This window comes from Chiloscyllium plagiosum, chromosome 39 (assembly GCF_004010195.1).
Source record: "Chiloscyllium plagiosum isolate BGI_BamShark_2017 chromosome 39, ASM401019v2, whole genome shotgun sequence".
Lineage (NCBI taxonomy): Eukaryota > Metazoa > Chordata > Chondrichthyes > Orectolobiformes > Hemiscylliidae > Chiloscyllium > Chiloscyllium plagiosum.
The window spans coordinates 11,598,396-11,623,283 of NC_057748.1; the positions used below are offsets into that span (position 1 = coordinate 11,598,396).

General features: G+C 45.9%; 1 protein-coding gene across 1 annotated transcript; it reads right to left on the reverse strand.

The window, feature by feature from the left end:
* On the reverse strand, positions 1-23,600 carry LOC122541976 (cytochrome P450 3A24-like). The gene is made up of 12 exons (XM_043679271.1): positions 23,521-23,600; positions 19,358-19,410; positions 13,975-14,074; positions 10,842-10,955; positions 10,074-10,156; positions 9,198-9,343; positions 8,736-8,866; positions 7,017-7,098; positions 6,306-6,469; positions 4,126-4,349; positions 1,973-2,135; positions 1-368 (listed from the first exon to the last, which is right to left on the reverse strand). Exons 2-12 carry the CDS (start codon positions 19,390-19,392, stop codon positions 294-296), a joined length of 1,317 nt encoding a protein of 438 aa, XP_043535206.1. The 5' UTR covers positions 19,393-19,410; positions 23,521-23,600; the 3' UTR covers positions 1-293.
* Positions 23,601-24,888: the final 1,288 nt, after the last annotated feature.

A 24,888-nucleotide genomic window follows, 5' to 3' on the forward strand; every position in this document is an offset into this window, starting at 1 on the left:
TTTATTGGTTTGAGTGAGTATGATATAGAAAATTTTACTCAGAAATATCCAACAGGTACACGCAGGGAGAACAAGGACTATACACTTAAGTGAAGCATGCACTTGGGAAAGGCTTACGTGTCTTCCTGCCTAACTCTCCTCAGTCAGTCTTATAAACTGTCCGATATATAATCACTGTTATCTCACATCACTGGACAAGTTCATTTAGTGGTGATGAATCTAATTTCTCTGAAAGGTCCTCAAGATCTCCATTAATGCTGACAATTATCTCAACATGTTCCTTTTCCTCTGGACTACAACAGCTCTATCTGCAGGGTGATGGGTATTTTGGACCTGGTCACACCCAGTGTCTCAATATCAAGGTACATCTGTAGGAAGGAAGCAGAGATGGAGATAATGTGAAACATTGTCGGGTTCAGTGTTGGCACGACCCCAGAAACCCTGAGCCCCACGAGCACACCCGCCCACTTACAGTTTCTCATGGAGCGCCTTGTATCATGTGCTCAATGGCTTTTGAAATATCTGGAGGCACAAAGACCAGTGAAGGACATCAGTGGCTCAGTGGTTAGCACTGCTGCCTCACAGCGCTAGGAACCTGGGTTCGATTCCAGCCTCGGGCAACTATCTGCGTGACATTTACATGTGCTCCCTGTGTCTGCACGGGTTTTCCTCCCGCAGTCCACCGATGTGGAGGTTAGGCGGATTGTCCTTGTGAAATTGTCCCCGAGGGTCCAAGGACATGCAGGCTCGGTGGGTTAGCCAAGAGGAATGTAGATTTATGAGGTGGGTCTGGGTGGGATGTTCTTCAGAGGGTCAGTATGGACTGAATGGCCCGCTTCCACACAGCTATGAAGGCTGGACTTCAATCTCATTGGAAACATTGTGAGAGAGTCAATCGTTCATCCATAGCCCATTGCAGCTCCTACCTGGTTTTCTGAGTTAAGGCTCGCTACCTAACAACAGCTCATGGCTGCAAATAAGCAGCAGGCAAGAGTGAACAGCTGGGGCTATATTAAAGAGCCTCAAACATTTTTTTTGTTGGAAACTTTGACACAGAGGGACAGTCTTGAGCTGAAGCAGGTCCTTATGCAAGAAAGGTTCTGTTGTTATTCTGGTCAGAGAGTTATAGGGAGAGATTGGGGGGAGGGGTCACCAACAGTTGATCAGAAGCTTTGCTGCCTCCTGGCCAGGGACTCCCGCTATCACCAGCAATATTCGGGATCCAGCTGTAGCAGAACGGAAGGAAATCAGCCGGGGACCATGGGAATGGCCAATTGGACAGTCTCTGCCCAGTGAGCGTTTTGAGGATAGGGTGAAGAGGGTGGGCTAAATTCACCCTCTTTCGGGAAAATGAATCATAGAATACCCACAGTGTGGAGGCAAGCCATTCGGCCCATCGGTTCAACACCGGCCTTCCGAAGAGCATCCCACCCAGACCCATCCCCCTAATCCTGTAACCCTGAGTTTCCCATGGCTAATCCCCCTAGCCTACACATTACTGGACACCATGGGCAGTTTTCCCATTGCCTGTTCACCTAACCTGCACATCTTTGGACTGTAGGAGGAAACAAAGCGTCCAAAGGAAATCCACACAGAGAATATATGGAATTAGGACCATGAGGTATAAGAACTCTTCTGGCCCATCAGGTCCATCATGGCTGATATGTGTCTCAACCCCATCCTCGTGCGTTCTCTCTGTAGCCTTTGATCCCCTTTACTAATCGAGAATCTATCCATCTCTGTCTTAGATACACTCAATGACTTGGCCTACTGTGGCATTGTGTTCCACAGCTTCACCGATTGCATACACTGGATAGAACACCGACAGGCCATTCAACTCCACCAGTCCATGCCAGGCTGTTATTCATACCACGCGTGAGCCTTACACATTCCCAACTTCATCTCTTTATCAACAGTTACAATGAGCTGTTAGTAAGTGATGTCTCCGGGGTCTGACAGCACCATTACTCACCGGGGTCTGTGAACACCAGGTAAATCGATAACGCGCGAGAATTGAGGCCAAAGCCACTTTCACCATCATAACGCTAAACTCACTCCCGATGCAGCTGAATGCGCCGAGGCCAAAAGGCAGGTAGCACACAGGGTCACGAAGATCTCGCTCTTCTCTTGTGAACCTACACACATTGATAAACAAAAATCAATAAGAACTCAAGAACTAGGCACAGGAGTAGGCCATTCAGGTCTTTGAACCTTATTTAATACCGTCATGGCTGATCTCATCTCGGGCTCAACTCCATTCTCCTGTCTGCTCCCATGATCCTTCAACCCGTGACTAATTAAAAATCGGTTTATGTCCTCCTTAAATTTACTCAGTGTCTCGGCCTCCACCACATTCTGGGGGAGTGAATTCCACAGGTTCGTGACCCTTTGAGAGCAGTTATTCCTCCTCATCTCTGTTTTAAATCTGACGCCCCGATCCTAAAACTATATCTTGTTACGAAGTCGAGAGCATGCATGGTCACTTTAAGATAGAAAGTGCTTTTCTTAAATTGAAGCAGCTAAAGGTCCTGCTGTTCCAAATGTTAAATGGATACCTGAGTTTTGGTTGTTGTTTTGACAACAATTCGAATTTAACCAATGAGTTTAAATTATGCCCAGGATACCAGAAGCGAATGGAATTTGAATTTTGTTGTTTTGACACTTGGAAACCAATCAAATTATAATAATTTAATGTGTCGTGGGGGTTATATGAACCTGTTATTTTGAAAATTAGAGGGAGAGCAACTGCCATTGAACAGCGAGCGACTGCTATAGAGCCAGAGATTTAACTGCCCATCTTGCTAACAAAGAAATTAGAAATCACTCTCTATCAAAAGGAACCTTTTTCATGTAAAACATAATCACGGTAAAACGAAAGAAGATGACTCAGGGAGATTACCAGCTGGATGATTGAAGGCAGTGGGGAAGGCAAGAGACTGTGGGGTCTTCAGATTAAGTTAATGTAATGTTAAATGTGTGCTATTGGAACAGCATTTTTTTATAGAGTTGGAGTCAAATAGTACGTGGTTAAGAAAATGGGGGCTTAAATTTGTGAATAGTTTTGTTCACTATTAGAGTTAAGAAAACAAATTGTTATTTTTTTTCTTTAAATAGTGAAATGTAGGCATTGTCTGTCACTCATATTTTATCAGTTTACAGGTGAGGCGGGTTTTTCTGGAAGTTTGGTTTAATTAACAGAGGGGTTTGACCTCTGCTTCATAACAGTCTATTTTTTCAATCCCCTTTAGCATCTTTTCTACTGAATTAGATCTCCTGTCATTCTTCTGAAACTAGGGAGAGTATGGGCCTAAATTGCTCAATCTCTCTTCATAAGAAAAATCCCTCATCTCAGGAATCAATCAAGAGAACCTCCTCTGAATTGCCTCTGAAGTAACTACAGGCCTCCACGAGTAAGGGGACCAAAACACTACACAATACTCCAAGTGCAGTGTCATTAATACCAACAGAGGAAATGTGAAGTTGGCCATTTAGGACCGAGGTGGGATAATTTTCTTCCCTCAAAAGCTTGTGAATCTTTGGAATTGTCCACTCCAGAGAGTTGTGGCTGCTCAGGTATTGAGTACAGAACAACCTCAATTACCCGAACATCAATTATCCGAACAAAATCTCAAGGTCCTGTAAAAACGCTATCCATTATCCAAACAATCGGTTATCCGGACTCTCAGTTATCCGAACAAAATACTCCCTGCACGTCTCATTCGGATAATCGAGGTTGTTCTGTACATTCAAGAGGTGGCATTGCTCTATATTGCAAAACCAGCCATCCAGCCAACTGAGCTAACCAACCCCCTAGCAAATGCAACAGCAAACTCAATGGGCCAAATGGCTTACTCCTGCGTCTATTCCTTATGTTCTTATGATCCGTGGCCTTTTGAATGTTGATGGACCCGGTTCTTGTTATGGGGGCGGAGGCTTTAGACTTGATGACAATTTAAGAGATTAGTGGTAACTTGTCAAAATATTCTGACAAACAGTTAAAAAGCTACTCGCAGAGAAAGATATTGCTGCTTCTTCCATTCTGTATTTCCCAAACATTAACGGATGAAGCAAGTGGCATTGTCAACTGGTTATAAACAAGATGGTGGTCGTTCGCCTCTAGGTTACCTCAATGGGTCAAATCTGCATGGATGGTCCCAAAATTCCCTGCTGTGATGCATCACCCAGACCGGGACCGTGACCTGGATTCCTCTGGAAATTTTCAGATCGCACACCTCCACCAGTTTTCGACAGGTCCTTTGCAGCCAAACCACAGGAGGGAACAACCGCAATGTTTCCATGATGACCATGTCGAGGTATTCCATTCCTGCGATGTTTTCGTAGGTGAAACCCTTACAAAATATAAAGTAAAGCCAGAGGTGCCCCGAAATGTTGAAGGATTTATCGAGAACGCAATTGAATAATTGGCCGAGTGCTTCCACCCCAGATATGAGCGACGCTGCATTAACATCAAACAATGATTCAATGGCAGATTGAGAATTGGGAATCATAAGTACAAGTTAAGATACTTCCCTGTTTTGGGAATGCCAGGGAGCCAATATGGGGAAAGGGATAATGAGTTAATCCAGACCTTCATACCATTTCTTAATGCCTGAACCTTTTCTCTCATGAATTTTTTCCAAACTGAGATGAGGGATAATTTCTCTTCCAGGTTTGTATTTCCGAGGGACATTGTGAAGGAAACTGGAAGAGAAACCTCCACTGACTTGGTGGTGCTGGGCAGAGATTTTTCTTGTGTAATTACGTAGAGAATCCCTCTCTATTTTGAGCATTCCGCTGTAGAGCCCATGTTTGGAATTCTATCCTTAAACATATACAGCTGCTAAATGCTCTCTTTCTCTTTGGCCAGACCAGGTCACCACTGGTGGGAGAAAGTTCAATGTGAACTCTATCACGTTCTCCTCTTGTCCAAAGCTGGCTCTCACTCATTTTGAGAAGTTCCACTCACTCCTGTTTAGCCTGTCCGCTGCATATTATCCTAGAAAGCCTACAGGGGGAGAGAAAGGCCATTGGGTCCATCCAGTCTGCACCACCCCACCCTATCCCTGTTAATCTCATATTTCCAACGGCCAATTCACCCTAGCCTGCACATCCTTGGACTGTGGGAGGAAACCGGAGCACCTGAGGGAAACCTATTCAGAGACGGAGAGTGTGTAAACTCCATGCAGTCACCCGAGGCAGGAATTGAACCCAAGTCCCTGGTGCTGCGAGGATGCAGTGCTAACCACTGAGCCACCATGATGTATTATTGCGGGAGGGATTGTATTTTTGGGATGCGATCAGCAAATTTCCTTTGGGGTGCAGTTTCTGGAGTTGGTGAGGTAGGTAGTTGCAAATGTTCTGCTCTCCCATCTCTCCCCAGTGTGATCAGAAACATGGTCATAACTCTCTAGATCTCACGTGAAGAATGTTTTGAACCGAACAATCTCCACAACATCCAATCAATGCACTTAAAATCAGCATCTCTCACAATTTGACACAGATTCTGTTAGGCAGAAATGGGAGTTGGGTTTCTGAGTTGTCATTATTGTTTGGAATTTTCTCAGTGCTGTCCCTTAGGAAGCTACAGAGGTTTACTACCATTGATTATCATTGCTGGTGAGTTGGAGAGGAAGTTGCTCGAGAGTTGGGAAACACAAAATCCCTGCAGTGCGTAAAGAGGCCATTCAGCCCATAGAGTCCACCGTAGACCCTCTGAAGAGCATTCCACCCAGATCCTGCATTCCCCCCTTCCTCCCATCCCTTAATCCCACATTTCCCATGGCTAACCCACATAGCTTGCGCATCTTTGGACACTATGGGCAATCCACCCTAACCTGCACCTGGACTGTGGGAGGAAACTGGAGCACCCAGAGGAAACACACGCAGACACATGGAGAACGTGCAAACTTCACACAGACAGTCGCCGGAGGGCTGAACCGAACCCGGGTGTCTGCTGCCGTGAGGGACTGAGCCATCAGCCCAAGCCCTTACCTGGTCTGGCCTACATGTGACTCCAGACCCACAGCAATGTGGTTCACTCTCAAATTGGGATTAGGGATGGGCAATAAATGATGGTCTATGCCCCATATCCCATGAATGAATATTAAAAAACACGTTGGTCAGGAAAGTGGAGTTGAGGCCACAATCAGAATCAACATGATCTTAGAGAATGGGTGAGCAGCCTTGAAGGGCCAAAAGGCCTCCATCCTGCTCCTATTTCATATCTGTTTGATGGCTGCTTGAGGATTGGGTCAGTTTTGATGAGTGGATGTCTGGTGCTGGGTTTTTTTGTTTTGGGGAGGTACCTGTTGTTTGACGGCCGTGTGGACCTCCTGCTGAAGCTGGTGTTGGACGCTGGGGTGCCTGGCCAATAAATACGCAACAAATTCCAATGTGTGGGTTGCCGTCTGGTAAGCACGGAGGAGAAAGCCTAAGGCCTGGGCCACAACTTCATCTTCAGTCAACGTCGCTGAGGGAAACAAAATGTTTGGAAGGCAGGAGGGATGTAAGGACGTCACATTGATGTAGCACCATCCACATCCCCACGATATCCCCAAGGTGTTTACAATCGAGAGGGTGGATCAGCTGATCGGAAGCCCAATTTGTTCACAGCAAGCTCCAACAAACAGCAACGTGATGGCGGGTGGATAACCAGGATTTTGGGAACTTTGATTTAACAATAATCCAGAGAGCCAGGTAATGTTCTGAGGACCCAGGTTTGAATCCCACCACGGGCAGAGGGTGGAATTTGAATTGAGTAATAATCTGGAAGTAAGAGTCTAATAATGACCATGAAACCATAATCAATTGTCAGTGGGGGAGGGTTGAAAACCGACTGGTTCACTAATGTCATGAACTGCCACCCTTACCTGGCCTACATGTGACTCCAGACCCACAGCAGTATGGTTGACTCTTAACTGACCTCTGGGCAAATGAGGGATGGGCAGTAAATGATGGTCTATGCCCACATCTCATGAATGAATGTTAAAAAAATTGGTCATAGACTGCTTACTTACCGGAGGTCGGCAGCGATTTCTTTCCCTTCTCCATTTTGGTTTCCTCATGATCTAAAAGGTACTGAAGAAAACTACCGCATTTCTAGGGAGATAAAAATCAATGGTTTTAAAGAGAAGCCAATGCAAGTTTTTTTAAAGTGGTTTAGAAAGGCCAGGCTGGAGCTGTAGGTATGAACAACGATAGTCCAGTAACTGATCCATGCTCACTGTACTTATCATGGAGTCATAGAGATGTACAGCATAGAAACAAATCCTTCAGTCCAACTCGTCCATACCGACCAGATATCCCAACCCAATCTTGTCTCGCCTGCCAGCACCCGGCCCATATCCCTCCAAACCCTTCCTATTCATATACCCATCCAAATGCCTTTTAAATGTTGCAATTGTACCAGCCTCCACCACTTCCTCTGGCAGCCCATTCCACACACGTACCACCCTCTGCATGAGAAAGTTGCCCCTTAGGTCTCTTTTATATCTTTCCCTCTCACCCTAAACCTCTGCCTTCTCGTCTTGGACGCCTCTACTCAAGGAAAATACCTTGTCTATTTACCCTACCTATGCCCCTCATGATTTTATAAACATCTATAAGGTCACCTCTCAGCCTCCAATGCTCCAGGGAAAACAGCCCTAGCCTGTTCAACCTCTCCCTATAGCTCAAATCCTCCAACTCTGGCAATATCCTTTTAAATCTTTTCTGAACCCTTTCAAGTTTCACAACATCTTTCCGATAGGAAGGAGAGCAGAATTGCATGCAAAATTAGTTGTGAATGGGGACTGGACACTGAGCAAAGTAAAGAGACACCACACAGAAGCTGCTAGAAGCTGAACCTTCTGCACATTTTGTAATTGCAGAGATATTTTCAAATTCTTATGAATAAACCTGTTATGCACTCAGAAACTAGTGATATCTCAGTGTCTCTCTGAGGTGGGTAAAATACATGACAGATTCCACTCCAGCAGTAAGGTCATTCTCATCATTGGTAACAAATCCCCTTGTGTACCTTGGCTTTTTTTATTCAGAGGTACGGAATGAGTTATGTACGGTTTTGGTCTCTTTACTTGAGAAAGGATGTACTGGCGCTGGAGGGTGGGAAGAGGAGGGTCACGAGTTTGATTCCGGGTTGGCTTATGAGGAGAGATTGAGTAGACTGGGACTATACTCACCGGAATTGAGAAGAATGAAGGGGAATCTTATAGAAATGTAAAATTACGAAGGGAATAGATAAGATATAAGCAGAGAGGTTGTTTCCACTGGCGGGTGAAACTAGAACGAGGGGGAACAGCCTCAAAATAAGGGGGAGCAGATTTAGGACTGAGTTCAGGAGGAACTCCTTCACCCAAAGGGTTGTGAATCTGTGGAATTCCCTGCCCAGGAAAGCAGTTGAGGCTTCCTCGTTGAATGTTTTTAAGGCAAAGAGAGATAGATTGTTGAACAGGAAAAGAGTTAAGGGTTATAGGGAGAGGGTGGGTAAGTGGAGCTGAGTCCATGAAAAGATCAGCAATGATCTTACTGAATGGCAGACCAGGCCTGAGGGGCCAAATGGCCTACTCCTGCTCCTAGATCTTATGTTCTAATGATTCCCATGAGTGCAGAGGGAGTGAGAGAGAAGACAAACAGATGGGGAGAGACAGAAGGAGACAGCAGATAGAGTGAAAGAGAATAATTACAACACAGAAAACCCTTAAAGGGCAGCAGCAGAAATAAAAAACAAATCTTACTTGTGGCTCCTTGAAATCTTTCCTCCTCACTCGGGCCTTACAGACCAAGCCTGTGAAGTAACCAATGGCTTCCTTCCAAAATAAATGGAACTTAATCATCCGAAGGAGAGGCATTAAGACCGGAAACATCACTGGGAAGAAGAATGGGAATTCAGAACGTTTGCCACATTCTGAGCAGCAATAGACTTTGATGTGGATTTAAACTTAATCATTGTGCTTGATGCTTTTAATAGTTTAATACTTTATACTTAGAGCCAAGGCTGGTTCTGACAGAACGAAGGACTTTTTAACATCAAACATACTGAAACTTAAATCTCAGGAGCAGAGTGCTTGAGGTGCTGCGTTTGTCATTTCTGTTAGTTGTCTTGATTACAAGGGCAACAATGAGCCTATCAATATACAGAGTCACAGAGTCATACAGAAACAGACCCTGCATGCATTAATGTTGCATACGTTACCCACGTGTCACAGAGATGGCGGAGTGTCTGCAGTGAGCCTGCAGTAGGAGATCCCAGTAATAGAGAAAGTTATGGCTTCTGTCATCCCGGCGAATATCCAAATCGAAGAGTGACATCGCCAGGACGTTCCGAGCGTACTGGGCAAATAATCTAGAAATTTTTAAAAGAACTCAAACGTCAAAAGGTGAGGAAAGGATTTCAATAGAGCTCCTGGTACAAAAGATACTCCTGGCCACCAGCCCCATGGTCCATGGTGGAGCACTTCACCAGAAGGACTGTAAAGTTGGACACTTTGGAGTCATCGTCATAGAGGCGTACAGCACGGAAACAGACCCTTCAGTCCAACCCGTCCATGCTGACCAGATATCCCAACCCAATCTAGGCCCACTTGCCAGCACCCAGCCCATATCCCTCAAAATCCTTCCTATTCATATACCCATCCAGATGCCTTTTAAATTCCTCTGGCAACTTGTTCCATACACGCATCACCCTCTACATGAAAACGTTTCTCCTTAGGTGCTTTTTAAATCATTCCCCTCTCACCTTAATCCTATGCCCTCTAGGTTTGAACTCTGGCACTCTGGGGAAAAGACTTTGGCTATTAATCTTATCCATGCTCCTCATGATTTTATCAACTTCTATAAAGACACACACTTCCTTTATTTCTTCATTTTATTCTGCCTTTATATTCTATGTTCTGGTTTATTTTTCTGTGTTTTAAGATGGCGCCGGACACTTCTCAGTGTGTTTTGTAACAAGATACACATGGCAATAAATTAACATTACATTTATACAATGCTATTATGACCATAGTAAACAGCACCAAATGATGCAGATGATATAGATTGCTTGCCCAGGGCAGTAAAAGTATTGCACTCACTCCCTCACAATGACAGGCTTTCCTTCTCTTTTTCCAAAGTGTTGCACAAGATCATCAGCGTTTGTGGCCATGGGCGGAAGCATCTGGAAAAGAAAAATTAAAGGGACATCCGCAAATTGTGGAAAGCAAGGGAAGTTCCTGGAATAAGAGGTGAGACCAGCCGTAACCAGAAGTAAAGTATCACACAAATGGCACAGCACAGATGGAGGCCATTTGGCCCACTGTGCCAGCTGCACCTCTTTAAAATTGCTGCCCCTCCCCATTCTCCCTATAAAATGCTGTAGAAGTGTGGATAAAGGGTTGATGTGAAGTAAAAATGCCGTCTGTGGATCAGTGAGGTCAGATCCTATAACAATCAGAACTACTGGGAGATGGTTCAATTTAGAAGTTTCACAATGAAGCCTGGATCTGCAAGTGTCCGATAAATAGTCAAGTTTATCTGTAGCATACTTCCTGATCTTTTAATTTCAAAAATGTGCTTTGTTCATAAAAAATATCTTTGTACTGTACACAGAGGCACAAATGTAGATCTGTTCTGTATTGTCGTATATCAAGGAAATAACAAACATTGGAGTTTGACTCTATCCAAACAAACCAAAGACATCTCTTATATATATAATATTATAATTACAAACATTCAGACTAAGGACCAATCAGAACTAAGTGGCAGTGATGGCTGCTGGTTAGAGACAGTGCACTGTAACACCTGACTCCCTTCAAGGTGGTGGTTATCAGTGACTCACAGACAACAGCAGATGTAACACAAACCTGCCTCAACTGGGTAGGACCGAAGGCTGGTGCCAGGATTTGGTGAATTCTCCTCCAGTCATCATTATCCGGCTGAAAAAAACTCTCACTAAATGGACATTTTGAGCGGTGAGTCTGAGGGGGAAAAGGAGAAAGGAAGATGAATCAGAAACTTAAAGACGAAAGAAGCATCATCTATAAATGAGTGAAGACTACCCAGACACAGTTTGAATATGAACAACAGACTTATACACTTTTATATTTATTTCCAAAGAAATGGGAAAGGTTTTTGCCTTTTTATAGCACTTTTTACAACTTCAGGATGACCCAAAGCACCTCACACCCAACTGGGCACTTTTACAGTGTCATTGCTACAATCAGTACAGAGGGAGTGCTACACTGTCAGGGTCACTGTCCTTCAGATGAGACACTGAACTGAGTAACCCCCCACCCCATCCTTTATCAACGGTGTGGACATAAAAGATTACGTGGCACTAGGTCATGTTCCATGTCCTGGTCACTGTTTATCCCTCAGCCAGTAGCTAAACTAATGCAGAAACATGGGAAACACCACCATTTGTAAGATCCCCTCTAAGCCACTCACCATCCTGATGTGGAATTGTATCGTTATTTCTTCACCTTCACTGGGACAAAGTCCTGGAACTCCCTCCCCAGCAGCTCTGCAGCTGGCCTTCTATCACTTGGACTGTAGCAGCTCATGAAGGTAGTTCAGCACCACATTCTCAATGGCAATTAGGGATGGGCACTTTATTGTGTAAGGCATTGTTTCTGAAATGGTTAATGCTAGCAACTGCATTAAACTCCACCCAAGCTGATGATGCTGCACACACTTGGGTGGGGAAAATTCAAGTTTTGCTCAACAATGGCCTTTGCAATTATGTCTCAATAGCCAATGTAATTTGACCTTACTGTTATGACGATGTAAACTAGCCCTTGTTCAAGTAAGTGCCTCTTCTCATTAAGACTTGTGAGACTTGTCCATCATTTTCTACTTGGGGGTGGCACAGTGGCTCAGTGGTTAGCACTGCTGCCTCACAGCGCCAGGGACCCGAGTTTGATTCCAGCCTTGGGTAACTGTCTGTGTGGAGTTTGCACATTCTCCCCTTGTCTGTGTGGGTTTCCTCCAGGTGCTCCGGTTTCCTCCTACAGTCCAAAGATGTGCAGGTTATGGAGGATTGGCCATGCTCAATTGCCCATTGTGTTAGGTGTATCATTCAGAGGGAAATGGGTCTGGATGGGTTAGTCTTCGGAGGGTCGGTGTGGACTTGTTGGGCCAAAGGGCCTGTTTCCACACTGTATGGAATCCAATCTAATCACGCCCCCCTCAGTTTCCTCTGCACTAAGGAAAAGAAGCCCTTCTCATGCTTCAATCATTGATTCCACCTGCCACCCCCCCCCCCCCCCCCCCAACCAAAGGGCGAAGATTCATCCCATCTAACTTCTCTAGAGATGAGTTGTAACATTAAGTTGGTTAGAGATATCTATAAGGGAGCATTTCAGATCTTTGTTCACATGTCCATGTATAGGAGTCTATCGGCTCAGTACACATCTTTCAGGATGAATGGTTCCCATAGCAGTCTGGGTTGTACCTCCATCCCCAAAATGATATTTTCGTTTAAATTTGATCAATTTCCATTGCCCTTTAGTAAATTGCCATTTTTGTCACTGTGCCCCACTGGGGGCAGTTTAAAGCATGTATTTGTTCATTTTACAAAGAGTGGAAAAGGGCATTGGTGGAAAAGTTTTACCCTCGATTGTCAGCAGGTTGTGGCTGGTTCCGCAGCACAGACGACAGAATCAATGCTGGCTCAGCGAATGTACCCCATGAATAAATAGCAAAGGAAAACACAACAAATCTCAACTCTACTGCCTTACTTTCACAACAAAAACAGAAATTGCTGGAGAAACTTAGCAGAGTTCACTTCAGAGCGCCTTGGATGTAACAAGAGGAGACTCAATGGTTAGCACCACTGCCTCTACCTCGCCAGGGACCCAGGTTCGATTCCCGCCTTGGGTGACTGTCTATGTGGGGCTTGCACGTTCACCCTGTGTCTGCGTGGGTTTCCCTCTGGGTGCTCTGGTTTCCTCCCACAGTCCAAACAGGTGTAGGTTAGGGTAGATTAGCCATGGGAAATGCAGGAATAGGGGAAGGTGGTGTGTGTGGGTGGGATGCTCCTTTGGAGGAATGGTGTGGTAGGGTTTCTACGATTCTGGAAAATATCCAGGCTTGAGCTGGCAAGTACCAGTTTTGCCACACTAATGCTAGGCAATTACCTTCTCAAATAAGAGACAATCCCACCCCCTTGACATTCAATGGTTCTACCATCACTGAATCCTCCCACTATCAACACTTTGGGGGGGGTGGGGTACCATTGACCAGAAACTCAATGGGATTTGCCACAAAAACACAGTGGCTACAAGGGCATGTCAGAGGCTAGGAATACCACGGTGAGTAACTCACCTCCTAACTCCCAAAACCTGTCCACAAGTCAGGAATGTGATGGAATACTCCCCACTCCCCCTGGATGGATGCAGCCCCAACAACACTCAAAAAGCTCAACACCATCCAGGGCAAAGCAGCCCGTTTGATGGCGCGCATCCACTCACTCCGCCACCGATGCTCAGTAGCAGCAGTGTGTACTATCAACAAAACCACTGCAGAAATTCACCAAACACCCTTAGCAGCACCTTCCAAACCCATGACCACTTCCACCTAGAAGGACAAAGGCAGCAGATCCATGGGAACATGCAAGTTCCCCTCCAAGCCACTCGCCATCCCGATTTGGAAATATATCGCTGTTCCTTGACTGTCGCTGGGCCAAAATCCTGGAATTCCCTTCCCATGGGCATTGTGGATCAACCCTATAGCATATGGAACTGCAGTGGTTCAAGAAAGGCACCTCACCAGCACCTTCGCGGGGGGCACATAGGGATGGGCAATAAATGCTGGCCCATCCACATCCCACGACTGAATATAAAATAATTTCAGAACCGTTGTGAGGAAGGGTCACTGGGCCCAAAACATTATCTCGGCTTTCTCCCCACAGCTGCTGCCGGTCCTGCTGAGTTTCTCCAGCAATTTCTGCTTTTGTCTCTGATTTCCAGCTACCGCAGTTCTTTGCTTTTGACTTACTTTAGCGCTGGCAAAGATTTTGCCATGATCTTCAACAAACACCTTGTGGATTATCTCAGTATCAGTGAGCAGTAGGTACGCTTGACGGCCCAGGTACAACCTAAACTTTTCAGTTGGATGTCAAAGACATAGGACATTGATCAGTTGAAGCAAAGACAAATGCAGGCTTAAAAGTAGTTGTCTTAAGATGTACTGCCAAGGTGTTGTAATGTCTGCAAAGCTTGCAATTTCTAACTGGCAGAGCCCTGGGAGTAGCCAGCCCACCTATTCTCTTGTTTTTTTTTAGATTAGTTTACTTACAGTGTGGAAACAGGCCCTTTGACCCAACAAGTCCACACCGACCCTCCAAAGCTCAACCCACCCAGACCCATTCCCCTACACCTAAAACTACAGGCAATTTAGCATGGCCAATTCACCCTAACCTGCACATTTTTGGACTGTGGGAGGAAACCAGAGCACCCGGAGGAAACCCACAGGGAGAATGTGCAAACTCCACAGAGTCAGTCGCCTGAGGTGGGAATTGAACCCGGGTGTCTGGCGCTGTGAGGCAGCAGTGCTAACCACTGTGCCATGATGTCACCCAGGAGAGGTGAGTGAGAGGTAAACCATTGTAAAACAAGGGTTAGGTATCCATTAGGCAAGGCTTGATGATGGGATTTTTACAACAAAGAAACAAAATTGGGATTTAACAGGTGTGCTCAGAATTACAAAGGGACTTGAGGTTGAGGCAATATGGTGGAACTATTTCTCCTGAAGTGCTCCAGTCAAAGGAGATTGGAAGGACAACTTGAAGGAAGACATTTTTCTATTTGCAGGCAGTTATTATTGATCAGGGATGCACTTCCCGAAAGGGTGACGGAAGCAGATTCAATGGTAACATTAAGATTCTGAAATACATTTGATAAGAAACTGAACTGGACCAGCCATATCAATACTGTGGCTACAAGAGCTGGTCAGAGTTACTCTGTGAGTAACTCACCTCCTGAACCCCCCATAGACTATCCACCATTGACAAGGCATGAGTCAGGAAGATGATGGAAATCTCCCCACTTGCCTGGATGGATGCAGATTCAGCTGCATTCAAGAAGCTTGACACTACCACCTGATGAAGGAGCGTCACCCCGAAAGCTAGTGCTTCCAATTAAACCTGTTGGACTATAACCTGGTGTTGTGTGATTTTTAACTTTGTGCACCCCAGTCCAACACCGGCATCTCCAAATCATGATAAAGCAGACTGCTTGATTGGTACAGCCTCTGAACACAATCACCCATCCACCACTTTCAACACTGACACATAGTGTCAGAAGGGAATGGCATCTACAAGACTTTTCAACAGCACCGTCCATTCATCAGAAATGGCCATCGCTAGTTTTACCAGCTTTTATTGCCCATCCCTAATTGCCCAGAGGGTAGTTAAGAGTCAACCATGTTGCTGTGGGTCTGGAGTCAAATGGGGGCCATACTAGGTCAAGATGGCAGCTTGCTTCCCTAAAGGACATTAGTGAACCAGTTGGGTTTTTCTGACAACACAGTCATCATTACACTCTTAATTCAAGATTTTTATTCAATTCTAATTCCGCCATCTGCCGTGGCGAGATTCAAACCCAGGTCCCCAGAACATTACCAGGGTCTCTGGATTAATAGTAAAGCGATAGTATCGCTACGCCATCGCCTCCTTTCTACACCACTTAGAATGGCAGCAGATATATGGGAATACCACCACTGCAACTTCCCCTCCAAGCCACTCACCATCCTGATTCAGAAATGTATCGCCGTGCCTTCAGTGACACTGGGTCAAGATCCTAGAAATCCTCTCCCTGAGGGCATTGTGGGTCGACTTACAGTGTGTGGACTGCAGCGGTTCAAGAAGGCAGCTCACCCATCTCCTTCTCATAGGGGCAGTTAGGGGTGGGACAATAAACACTGGCCCAGCCCGCATCCTGTAAATAAATTTAGCTTCAAAGAAGCAGCGCAGACAGATTGGGCTGAGTGGCCTCCTTCATGAATCTGTGCTCCTTGACAATGTGGTGGAGAGAGAGAAGGAAGCAACAAAGGCCACTGGCACAATTACACGGTGAGATAACAGAGCACTGGGAGAATCCACAACCACCCCATTGTGTTGTTGAGTGCTGTTAAAGAATAGAATCCATCACACACTATCGAGGAGATCAGTATCTGAGGGAATTTCAATAATTCATCCTACCTCCAGGAGCCTGAATAACATTGGCTAAATTATTTTGAGAAGCTAATTAAGTTCTGCCCAAGAGAAGATAACCCAAGACTTATTTCCCCAAGTGCTATGTTGTGTTGCCATAGTCTTTCTAGACCATAGGACGGCTCTCTCATTAAAGAGAGAGAGACAACTGGTGGTGATTTAATCTGAGGGCTACCATGTCTCAAGCAAGGGGAGAGGCTGAGGAGAAGAATCCTTCATGGTAACCTCAGCCACAGATGGGAACTGGACCAATGCTGTTGGTATCTCACTGCTTTGCAAATCAACCATCCAGCCAACTGAGCTGTGCATAGGAGCAAGTAGCCATAGCACACTGAACTTAAGGTATAGACTCAGCTAAGCTTGTCACAGGAGAATAATGACCCATGTATCTGTCAATGAATGGTTTTGAAACGTCATAGAGTCATAGAGATGTACAGCACGAAAACAAACCCTTTGGTCCAACTCACCTATGCCGACCAGATATCCTAAATTAATCTAGTCACATTTGTCAGTATTTGGCCCATATCTCTCTAAACCCTTCTTATTCGTAAAACCATCCAGATGTCTTTTAAGTGTTGTAATTGTACCAGCCTCCACCACATCCTCTGGCAGCTCATTCCATGCATGCACCATCCTCTGCATGAAAAATTGGCCCTTAAGTCACTTTAAAATCTTTCCCCCCTCAGTCTAAACTATGGCCTCTAGTTCTGGACTCCCCCAAGCCAAGGAAAAGACCTTGTCTATTTATTCTATCCATCCCCCTCATGATTTTATAAACCTCTATAAGATCACCCCTCAGCCTCCGATACTCCAGGATAAACAGTCCCAGCCTATTCAGCCTCTCCCTATAGCTCAAATCAGTCTCAAAATGTTAACTCCGTTTCTCTCTCCGGAGATGTTACCAGACCTGCTGCATTCCTCCAGTGCCACTAGGGGGGGTCACTTAGCTCAGTTGGTTGGATGGCTGGTTTGCACTATGAAGTGATGTCAACAGCATGGGCCCGATTCCTGCGCTGGCTGGGGTCACTGTGAAGGAGTTTTGTTCTTGACCTTTCCCATCACCTGAGGCGTGATGGCCCTCAGGTTAAATTGTCACCAGTCGTCTCTCTAATGAGGCAGCAGCCCTATAGTCTGGGAAGACAATGGCAACGCAATCCTGTAATATTCCAAGTCTGATAAGACCAAGGCACCCATGCCTCTTACCAGTCTGCTAGGTCCTCCCAGGCATCTCACTCCTATCAAAGTTAATAACCCAACCCTAAATACATGCTGAAAAGTCCGAAATCAGCTTTGTTCAAATGTCTGTTTAGATCAGAGTGGTGCTGGAAAAGCACAGCAGGTCAGGCAGCATCCGAGGAGCAGGAAAATCGACGTTTCGGACAAAAACATTTGTTCAAATGTCTGCCCATCTAAAGCCGATAGGATTTCAGTCACCAAAATAAGATAACATGAGGCTCTTGTCAAGGGCTTACCTGGACCTTTTTGCTGCACGTTTTGCTAATCAGACAATCCGCTAGATATATATATATATATACACAAAACAGTTCCAGTCCAATGTTGTGTATCCTGATAAAGCATGGTTGGCACCGTGGCTCAGTGGTTAGCGCTGCTACCTCACAGCGCCAGGGACATACGTTTGATTCCAGCCTCAGGCAACTATTTGTGTGGATTTTGCATATTGTCTGTGTGGGTTTCTTCTGGGTGTTCCAGTTTCTTTCCACAGTCCAAAGAAGTGCAGGTTAGGTGGATTGACTATGCTAAAATATCAGTAGTGTGCAGACTAGGTGAATTAACTAGGGTAAAATGCAAGGTTACAGGGATAGGGTGGGGGTCTGTGTTTGCGTGGGATGCTCTGCAGAGGATCAGTGAAGACTTGATGGATTGAACACCTCTTTCCACATCCTAGAGATTCTATCAACATCTCAATTTTCCATCAGCTAAAAGCTTCCAATGGAGCAGTTGGGTTGTTCAAAGCATTTACTCCCATTCTGTGACTGGCTTAACTCTAGGTTCCCATAGAACCAGTAGATGCTGTTTGTTTAATCTAGACCATGCCAGTTCTCCGCAGAGCAAGGAAAAGCCACAATCTTGACATTATTACAGGTACATTCCCACCAAACCAACAATATAAAAAAAACAGAGTTGCCCAAACGAAGGATCGGTGTGGACCTGTTGGGCCGAAGGGCCTGTTTCCACACTGTAGGGACTCTATGATTCTATAACAAAAAAATGCCTTTTTTCTCAGAATATGTCAGGACTTATTTTATATTTTACTTGACTCGATTCAGATTAACCTATTTGGACAATTCGGCTGCATGCAAAATTGCTGTCTCTTTTGCCACTTTGCACGCTCCAAACTACCTTTGACCCCACCTGATCCAGACTAGCACAAACCACCCTGTGGCCCAGAGCTCCCGAACCGACACCTGACAAAACCCTCATAATCCAGCACGGGTCGCTGTGTCCAAGGCTGTCTGTTTTGAGAGAGGGTACCTGTAGCACCGTGCTCTATAGCTAACTGGGTTGCCTGGCTGTTTTGCTCCCTCTTTGACCAAGCTTCCTCTCTACCTATCAACTGTCAATTCAAACATTGATTCCCCAAAAGTCAAGAAAGTGCATTGGCAGGAAAGCAGAAAGGGGATATTCCATAGCTTTGGCAGATAAAGGCTACGGAGAATTCAAGGCGATTCTATAAATACATTAAGGGCAAAAGAGCAACTATAGACAGAATAAGGCCCCTTAGAGATCAACAAAGGCCGTCTATGCATGGAGCTGCTGGAGATGGGTGAGATACTAAATGCATATTTTGCCTCAGTATTTACTGTGGAGAAAGACGTTGAAGCTTGGGAGCTTGGGGAAATAAGTAGTGATGTCTTAAAAACAGTCCACATTACAGAAAATGAAGTCCTGGTAGTCTTAAAACACATAAAGGTAGCTAAGTCCCCGGGATCTGATCAGAAAGGTTTAGAGGGCTATGGATCAAATGCAGGCAAATGGGACTAGTTTAGTTTGGGAAACCTGATTGGCTCAGAGGTGCTGAACGCGGAAGGGTCTGTTTCTGTGCTGTATGGCTCTGTGACTATATGATTCTATAGCTGCACTCCCGTGTACTTCCAATGTTTCATCCTTCTTTAAAAAAATGGTCCAAATAAATATAAGTTGTCTTACCCCCAGATATTGCCAAAAGTATTGTAGCATTCCATGTCTACAATATGCAGGTCCTGCAGATGAGAAAAGGAAATTAGATTACAGAGCACACAGAAACAGTTAGAGACACTCACCTTGAAGCCTGAGGTCTAGTACATAGGTGCTGTGGCTTTGACCTGAAGCTGTTGTGTTACAATAGTCTTATCGGACCATAGGGGCTGTTCACTCATTAGAGAGAGAAGCGACAGGTGGTGATTTAGATTAGATTCCCCTACAGTGTGGAAACAGACCCTTTGGCCCAACATATCCACACCGACCCACCGAAGAGTAATCCACCCACACCCATTCCCCCATCCTATGTTTACCCCTGACTAATGCACCTAACACTATGGACAATTTATCATGGCCAATTCACCTAAACTGCACATCTTTGGATTGTGGGAGCACCCGGAGGAAACCCATGCAGACACGGGGAGAATGTGCAAACTCCACACAGGCAGTCACCCGAGGCAGGAATCGAACCTGGGTCCCTGGTGCTGTGAGGCAGCAGCACTAACCACTGAGCCACCAGACCTCAGGCAAGGGAAGAGGTTGAGAAGGAGAGTCCTTCATGGTACCCTCAAGCCAGTGATGGGAATTGGACCCACGCTGTTGGCTTCACTCTGTCAACTGAGCTAAACCTTTGACCTGTTGATGGTACCAGGCTCTGTGTCAGGAGCCAAGGGCAAATGTAAAGCTAAACTTGACAAAATTGGGTCACCCTATTGGAAGATAAAGTGAAGGTGATCAAGGATGCCTCGGCTCTCATGCCTGTACTGGAGCTTAGGTCTTTCCTTGGCCTAGTGAATTATTACGGAAAATTCATGCGTAACCTGGTTGCCATCCTGGCACCTTTGCATTAACTCTTAAAAAAGGGTTCGACTTGGGAATGGTTACGGAGCCAAGCCGGAGCTTTCAGGGAAGTGATGAAATAGCTATCATCCTCTAATGTGTTGGCACACCATATTTCCCAGGCGAGACCTGGTATGCGATGCCTCCTTGTAGGTATTGGGGGAGTATTAGCTCATAGGTGGCCCAATGAAGAGGAACACCCAATAACGTATGCATCTAGGACTTTGGCTATGGAGAGCGTAAATATACCTAGATAGAGAAGGAACATTTGACAGTCATATTTGAAGTCAGGAAGTTCCACCATCACCTTTACGGACATAAATTTGTAATAATAACAGCCTCTGCTGGGTCCACTTAAAGAGGACAAGGCAATGCCACCCATAGATTCAGGGTGAATTCAGCAGTAAGCTCTCATACCAATTGCGTATAAATATGAGTTGGAACACTGTCCGGGAGGCGAAGTAACGAATGCGGAAGTGTTGAGTCACCTCCCACTGGCAGATACATGACCAGTGGTACCACCACTGGAAGAGTCCATAATGAGACACTTCCAGTCACAGCTGAAAACATCAGACTTTCGATACAGAAAGATCCAGTCCTGGCAAAGCTGAAACAGCTGGTGGTGATGAGGGAAACCAAAGGGCCATAACGACTAGAACTGAAACCTTTTTGGACCCAGAGAGACCAGATCATAGTAGAGTTGCTGCCAGTTACCGACTGAACTCCACCAGGACCAACCAGAATGAAGATATTGGCGAGGAGTTGTGTCTAGCAGCCAGGATTCGATGCAGGCATAGTCACTTTGGTGGGGCAGGGCCCACAGTGCCAACAAGGACAGAAATTACTGCCAACAGCTCCTGCCACATTCGTGGGAATGGCCAGGAAAACCCTGGACTTGTTACATGTTGACTATGTAGGTCCTTTCATGGGTTCACATTCTTAGTCATTGGGGACGCCCACTCAAAGTGGCTGGACATGCATTCATCAAACACAGGGATGAAGATGGAAAAACTACCAACCTTTTCCAATACACGGACTCATGGAAGTGTTGGTCACAGACAATGGACCATCATATACCAGCAGGAAATTTGAGCATTTCCTAAATATTTAACTTATAAGGACATATACCATCCATCCTCCAATGGTCAGGCACAAACAACAGTCCAAACTTTGAGGGCAGGCATAAAGAAAAAACTGACAGCTTCACTAGATCCCAAACTGTCTCAGTTCCTGTTTGATTACAGGACCATCCCTCACACAACTACGGGAATGGCTCCACCAGAGTTGCTCATGGGGAGTAGACTCTACATCAGGTTACTTCTAACCTTCCTGAACCTGGGATGGGAGGGTGAAACAACATCAGGAATGCCAATGCCAGACACAAGACTCTGCTAAGTGAGAGACTGTTTACTTCAGGTGATGAAGTTTGAAAGTGGCCCTGTATGGGTAAGAGGCAGGGTCGACGCGAGGTCAGGTGCAGTGATGTATAATGGTCGGGTGGGTGTGGCAGTCCTGAACAAGCATGCGGACCATCAGAAAGCTACAAACTCACAAACAGGGCAGGAATAAATTGTACGCGGCTCCTCAACAGCCTTTCCGACTTTTCCAAAACCCATGGGCTCTCCCTCTCCATCAGGGGTTGAAGAGACCTCGGAATCTGAGATGGACACCGGTGGATGTTGCTGCCTCGATGCCTTTGCCACCTGAAGAAGAGACTGAATTTCTTCCGAGATGCTCCAGGGACAAGAGGCTAGGGACTGTGTTACACATCGCCCAGATCTGAGGCAGAGTTAGAGGAACCTGACCCTGTGCTAAAACACCCCAGGAGGAGCTCCACTAAAGAAGAACCAGCCCATATCCTCGGACCCAGAGGGGGAGGGATGGGGTGATTGTAACAGTTAGGTGGATTTCATAAAATCTGAGTTCCCTGACTGGTCCAATCATCGAGTCCTGCCTGACAGATATAAACAGGAGCGTTAGCCTTCTCCTCTGCTTTTGGCTACACTTCAGTCCCATGCTCCTGATGTTCGGGCACCCAGTGCAGAGGAGGGAGAGCAGGTCAGAGGATCTCCTTGTGGGTCTGCTCCTGGGCCTGGCCAAACTGGCCATAAACAGGTCCAGGCAGTGGGCTGTGGAGGGGGTCATTAGGGCCGACTGCCTGCCCCTCTTCCACGGTTACGTTAGGGCCCGGGTGTCCCTGAAGAAGGAGCACGCGGTGTCCACTAACACCCTCAAGATTTTCAGGGAGAGGTGGGCGCCGCAGGGAGTGGAGTGCATTATTTCCCCCTCCAACTCTATTTTGATTTAATCCCTGCCCTCCCCTTCACTGTTTGATCTCACAGCATTGCCCTTTGATGTGAAGGACACTGCTTGTTACTGGCCACTCGGGTGTTTCCTTTCTTCCTGGTGGTGGAAACTGAATAAAGATTTATGCACTAAAAAAGAGAAAAGAATAAACAGGAGTGTCAGAGGTTCTGCTCACTGTGAGAGCTGGCTCTGAGGGAGCTGGATCAGTGTCAAGGACTCTCCACGTGAAATAAAGGGTGACAGGATACCTGCCTCTGTGGAGTTATTCCAACCACCGTCCGTGTTGGGTCTTGAACTCATATCCTCAGAACATCACCTTAGAGGTTTTTATTGCATTACTGGGCCCTGGGGTGGTGTGGTGGCTCAGTAGTTAGCACTGCAGCCTCACAGCAGCAGGAACCTGGGTTTGATTCCCACTTTGGGTGACTGTCTGTGTGGAGTTTGCACATTCTCCCCCATGTCTGCATGGGTTTCCTCCCACAGTCCAAATATATGTAGGTTAGGGTGAATTGGCCATGCTAAATTGCCCATAGTGTTAGGTGCATTAGTCAGAGGGGAATGGGTCTGGTGGGTCACTCTTCAGTGGGTCAATGTGGACTTGTTGGGCCGAAGGGCCTGTTTCCACACTGTAGGGAATCTAATCCAATCCATGGCATTACCACCACACCAATACCTCCCTGACATCTGAGATGGGGAGAAAGATGTTTTCCTAAATCACTTTATGATGGTGTTGGCACTTAGGTGTAACATTCCTCCCTCCGTACAAACAGAATTGTTCTTTTAAAGAAAAGTTTCTTGATTTTAAAAACCAAGTTCGACATAGTTTGACTTTCTCCAAGTAATCATTGACTGCGACACTTCCAGCGTAAGTGCCAGTAGTGGGGCTGTCTCAAAGTATATGCTCTTTCGACAGACCAGATTGGAATCAACAGCATGTATGATCCTGTGTACATTCAGGACTCGTTCCCTTTTGTCTAAACCCTCACCTTCCGGTATATGGATGGAATCGACCCAAGGAATAGCCTTGGGGACGGCCCGGGAATACACTGCTCCTTAAACGTACTGTATGGCCATACAGCATATCTGAAACCGAATCAAACAGAATCGTTCAATCAACATGGCACTGCAGGAGACCATTTGGTCCATTAGGTAATACTAGCCCCTTTCTCCAGTTACTCGCTCCCCCACTCTTTCCACATATCCTGGAAAAGTTTCCTCCTTTAAGCTTTCAATCCCTTCTCAAAGCCACTCTTGAACCTTTTTCCATCTCTTACCAGGTAGTGCAATGTAAAAACAATTCAGACGCTATAAAGAGTAATGGAGGTTCGGAAACCTTCCTGACAGGCTGGAGAGACTTGATAATGCTATCATGTTCCTGCTTTATTGAGTGGGATACTTTTCTAGTGGAACACGATGGCTCAATGGTTAGTGCTGCTGCCTCAGGGACATGGATTCGATTCCACCCCCGGGCATCTGTCTGTGAAGAGTTTGCACGTTCTCTCCATCCCTGTGTGGGTTTGCTCTGGTTTCCTCTCACAGTTCAAAGATATACAGGTTAGATGGATTGGCCATGCTAAAGCATCCAAGGATGTGCAGGGTAGATGGGTTAGCCATGGGAAATGCAGGGATAAAGTGCGGCTGGTGAGATGATCGTCCGATGGTCAGTGTGGACTTGACGGGCCAAATGGCCTGCTTCCACACTGTAGGGATTCCATGATCCCAGTCCTAGGATCCCTCCGGAAGGCATGGAGGGGAGTGTGATGTGATGGAAAAGAAGGATCTTAGAGACCCATTGTGTGACAGGGTTTATCATATTGAGCATTAATGGGGACAATATCAATAAGAGGGGAACAGCTTGTGGACATAGTGTGACGAATGCGTGGGGAAGGGGCAAAACCAGGAGGTCAGTGAAGAGTGAAGTTTTGGGACTCATCCTCAAAGGGTGGCAGAAGCTGAGTCTTTGCATATTTTTAAGGCTGATGGATACATCCTTAACCAAAAAGAGGAATGAAGGTTATCAAGCATTGGTGGGAATGTGGAGTAATCAAATCAGCCATGATTTTATAGAATGGGCCAGCAGACCTCAATGGGCTGAATGGGCTGGTCCAGATTCATATATTTGTCATGAAGTCATAGAGCGTGGAAACAGGCCCTTCAGCTCAACTTGTCCATGTCACCCAGTTTTCAGAGTTAAATGCATGCATTTGGTCCATATCCCTCCATACTTATCGCAACCATGTAACTATCCAAGTGTTTCTTAAATGACAAAATTGTACTCACTTCCACCACTACCTCTGGCAGCCTGTTCCAGACACTTACCACCCTCGCTCAGGACCCCTTTGTATCTCTCCTCT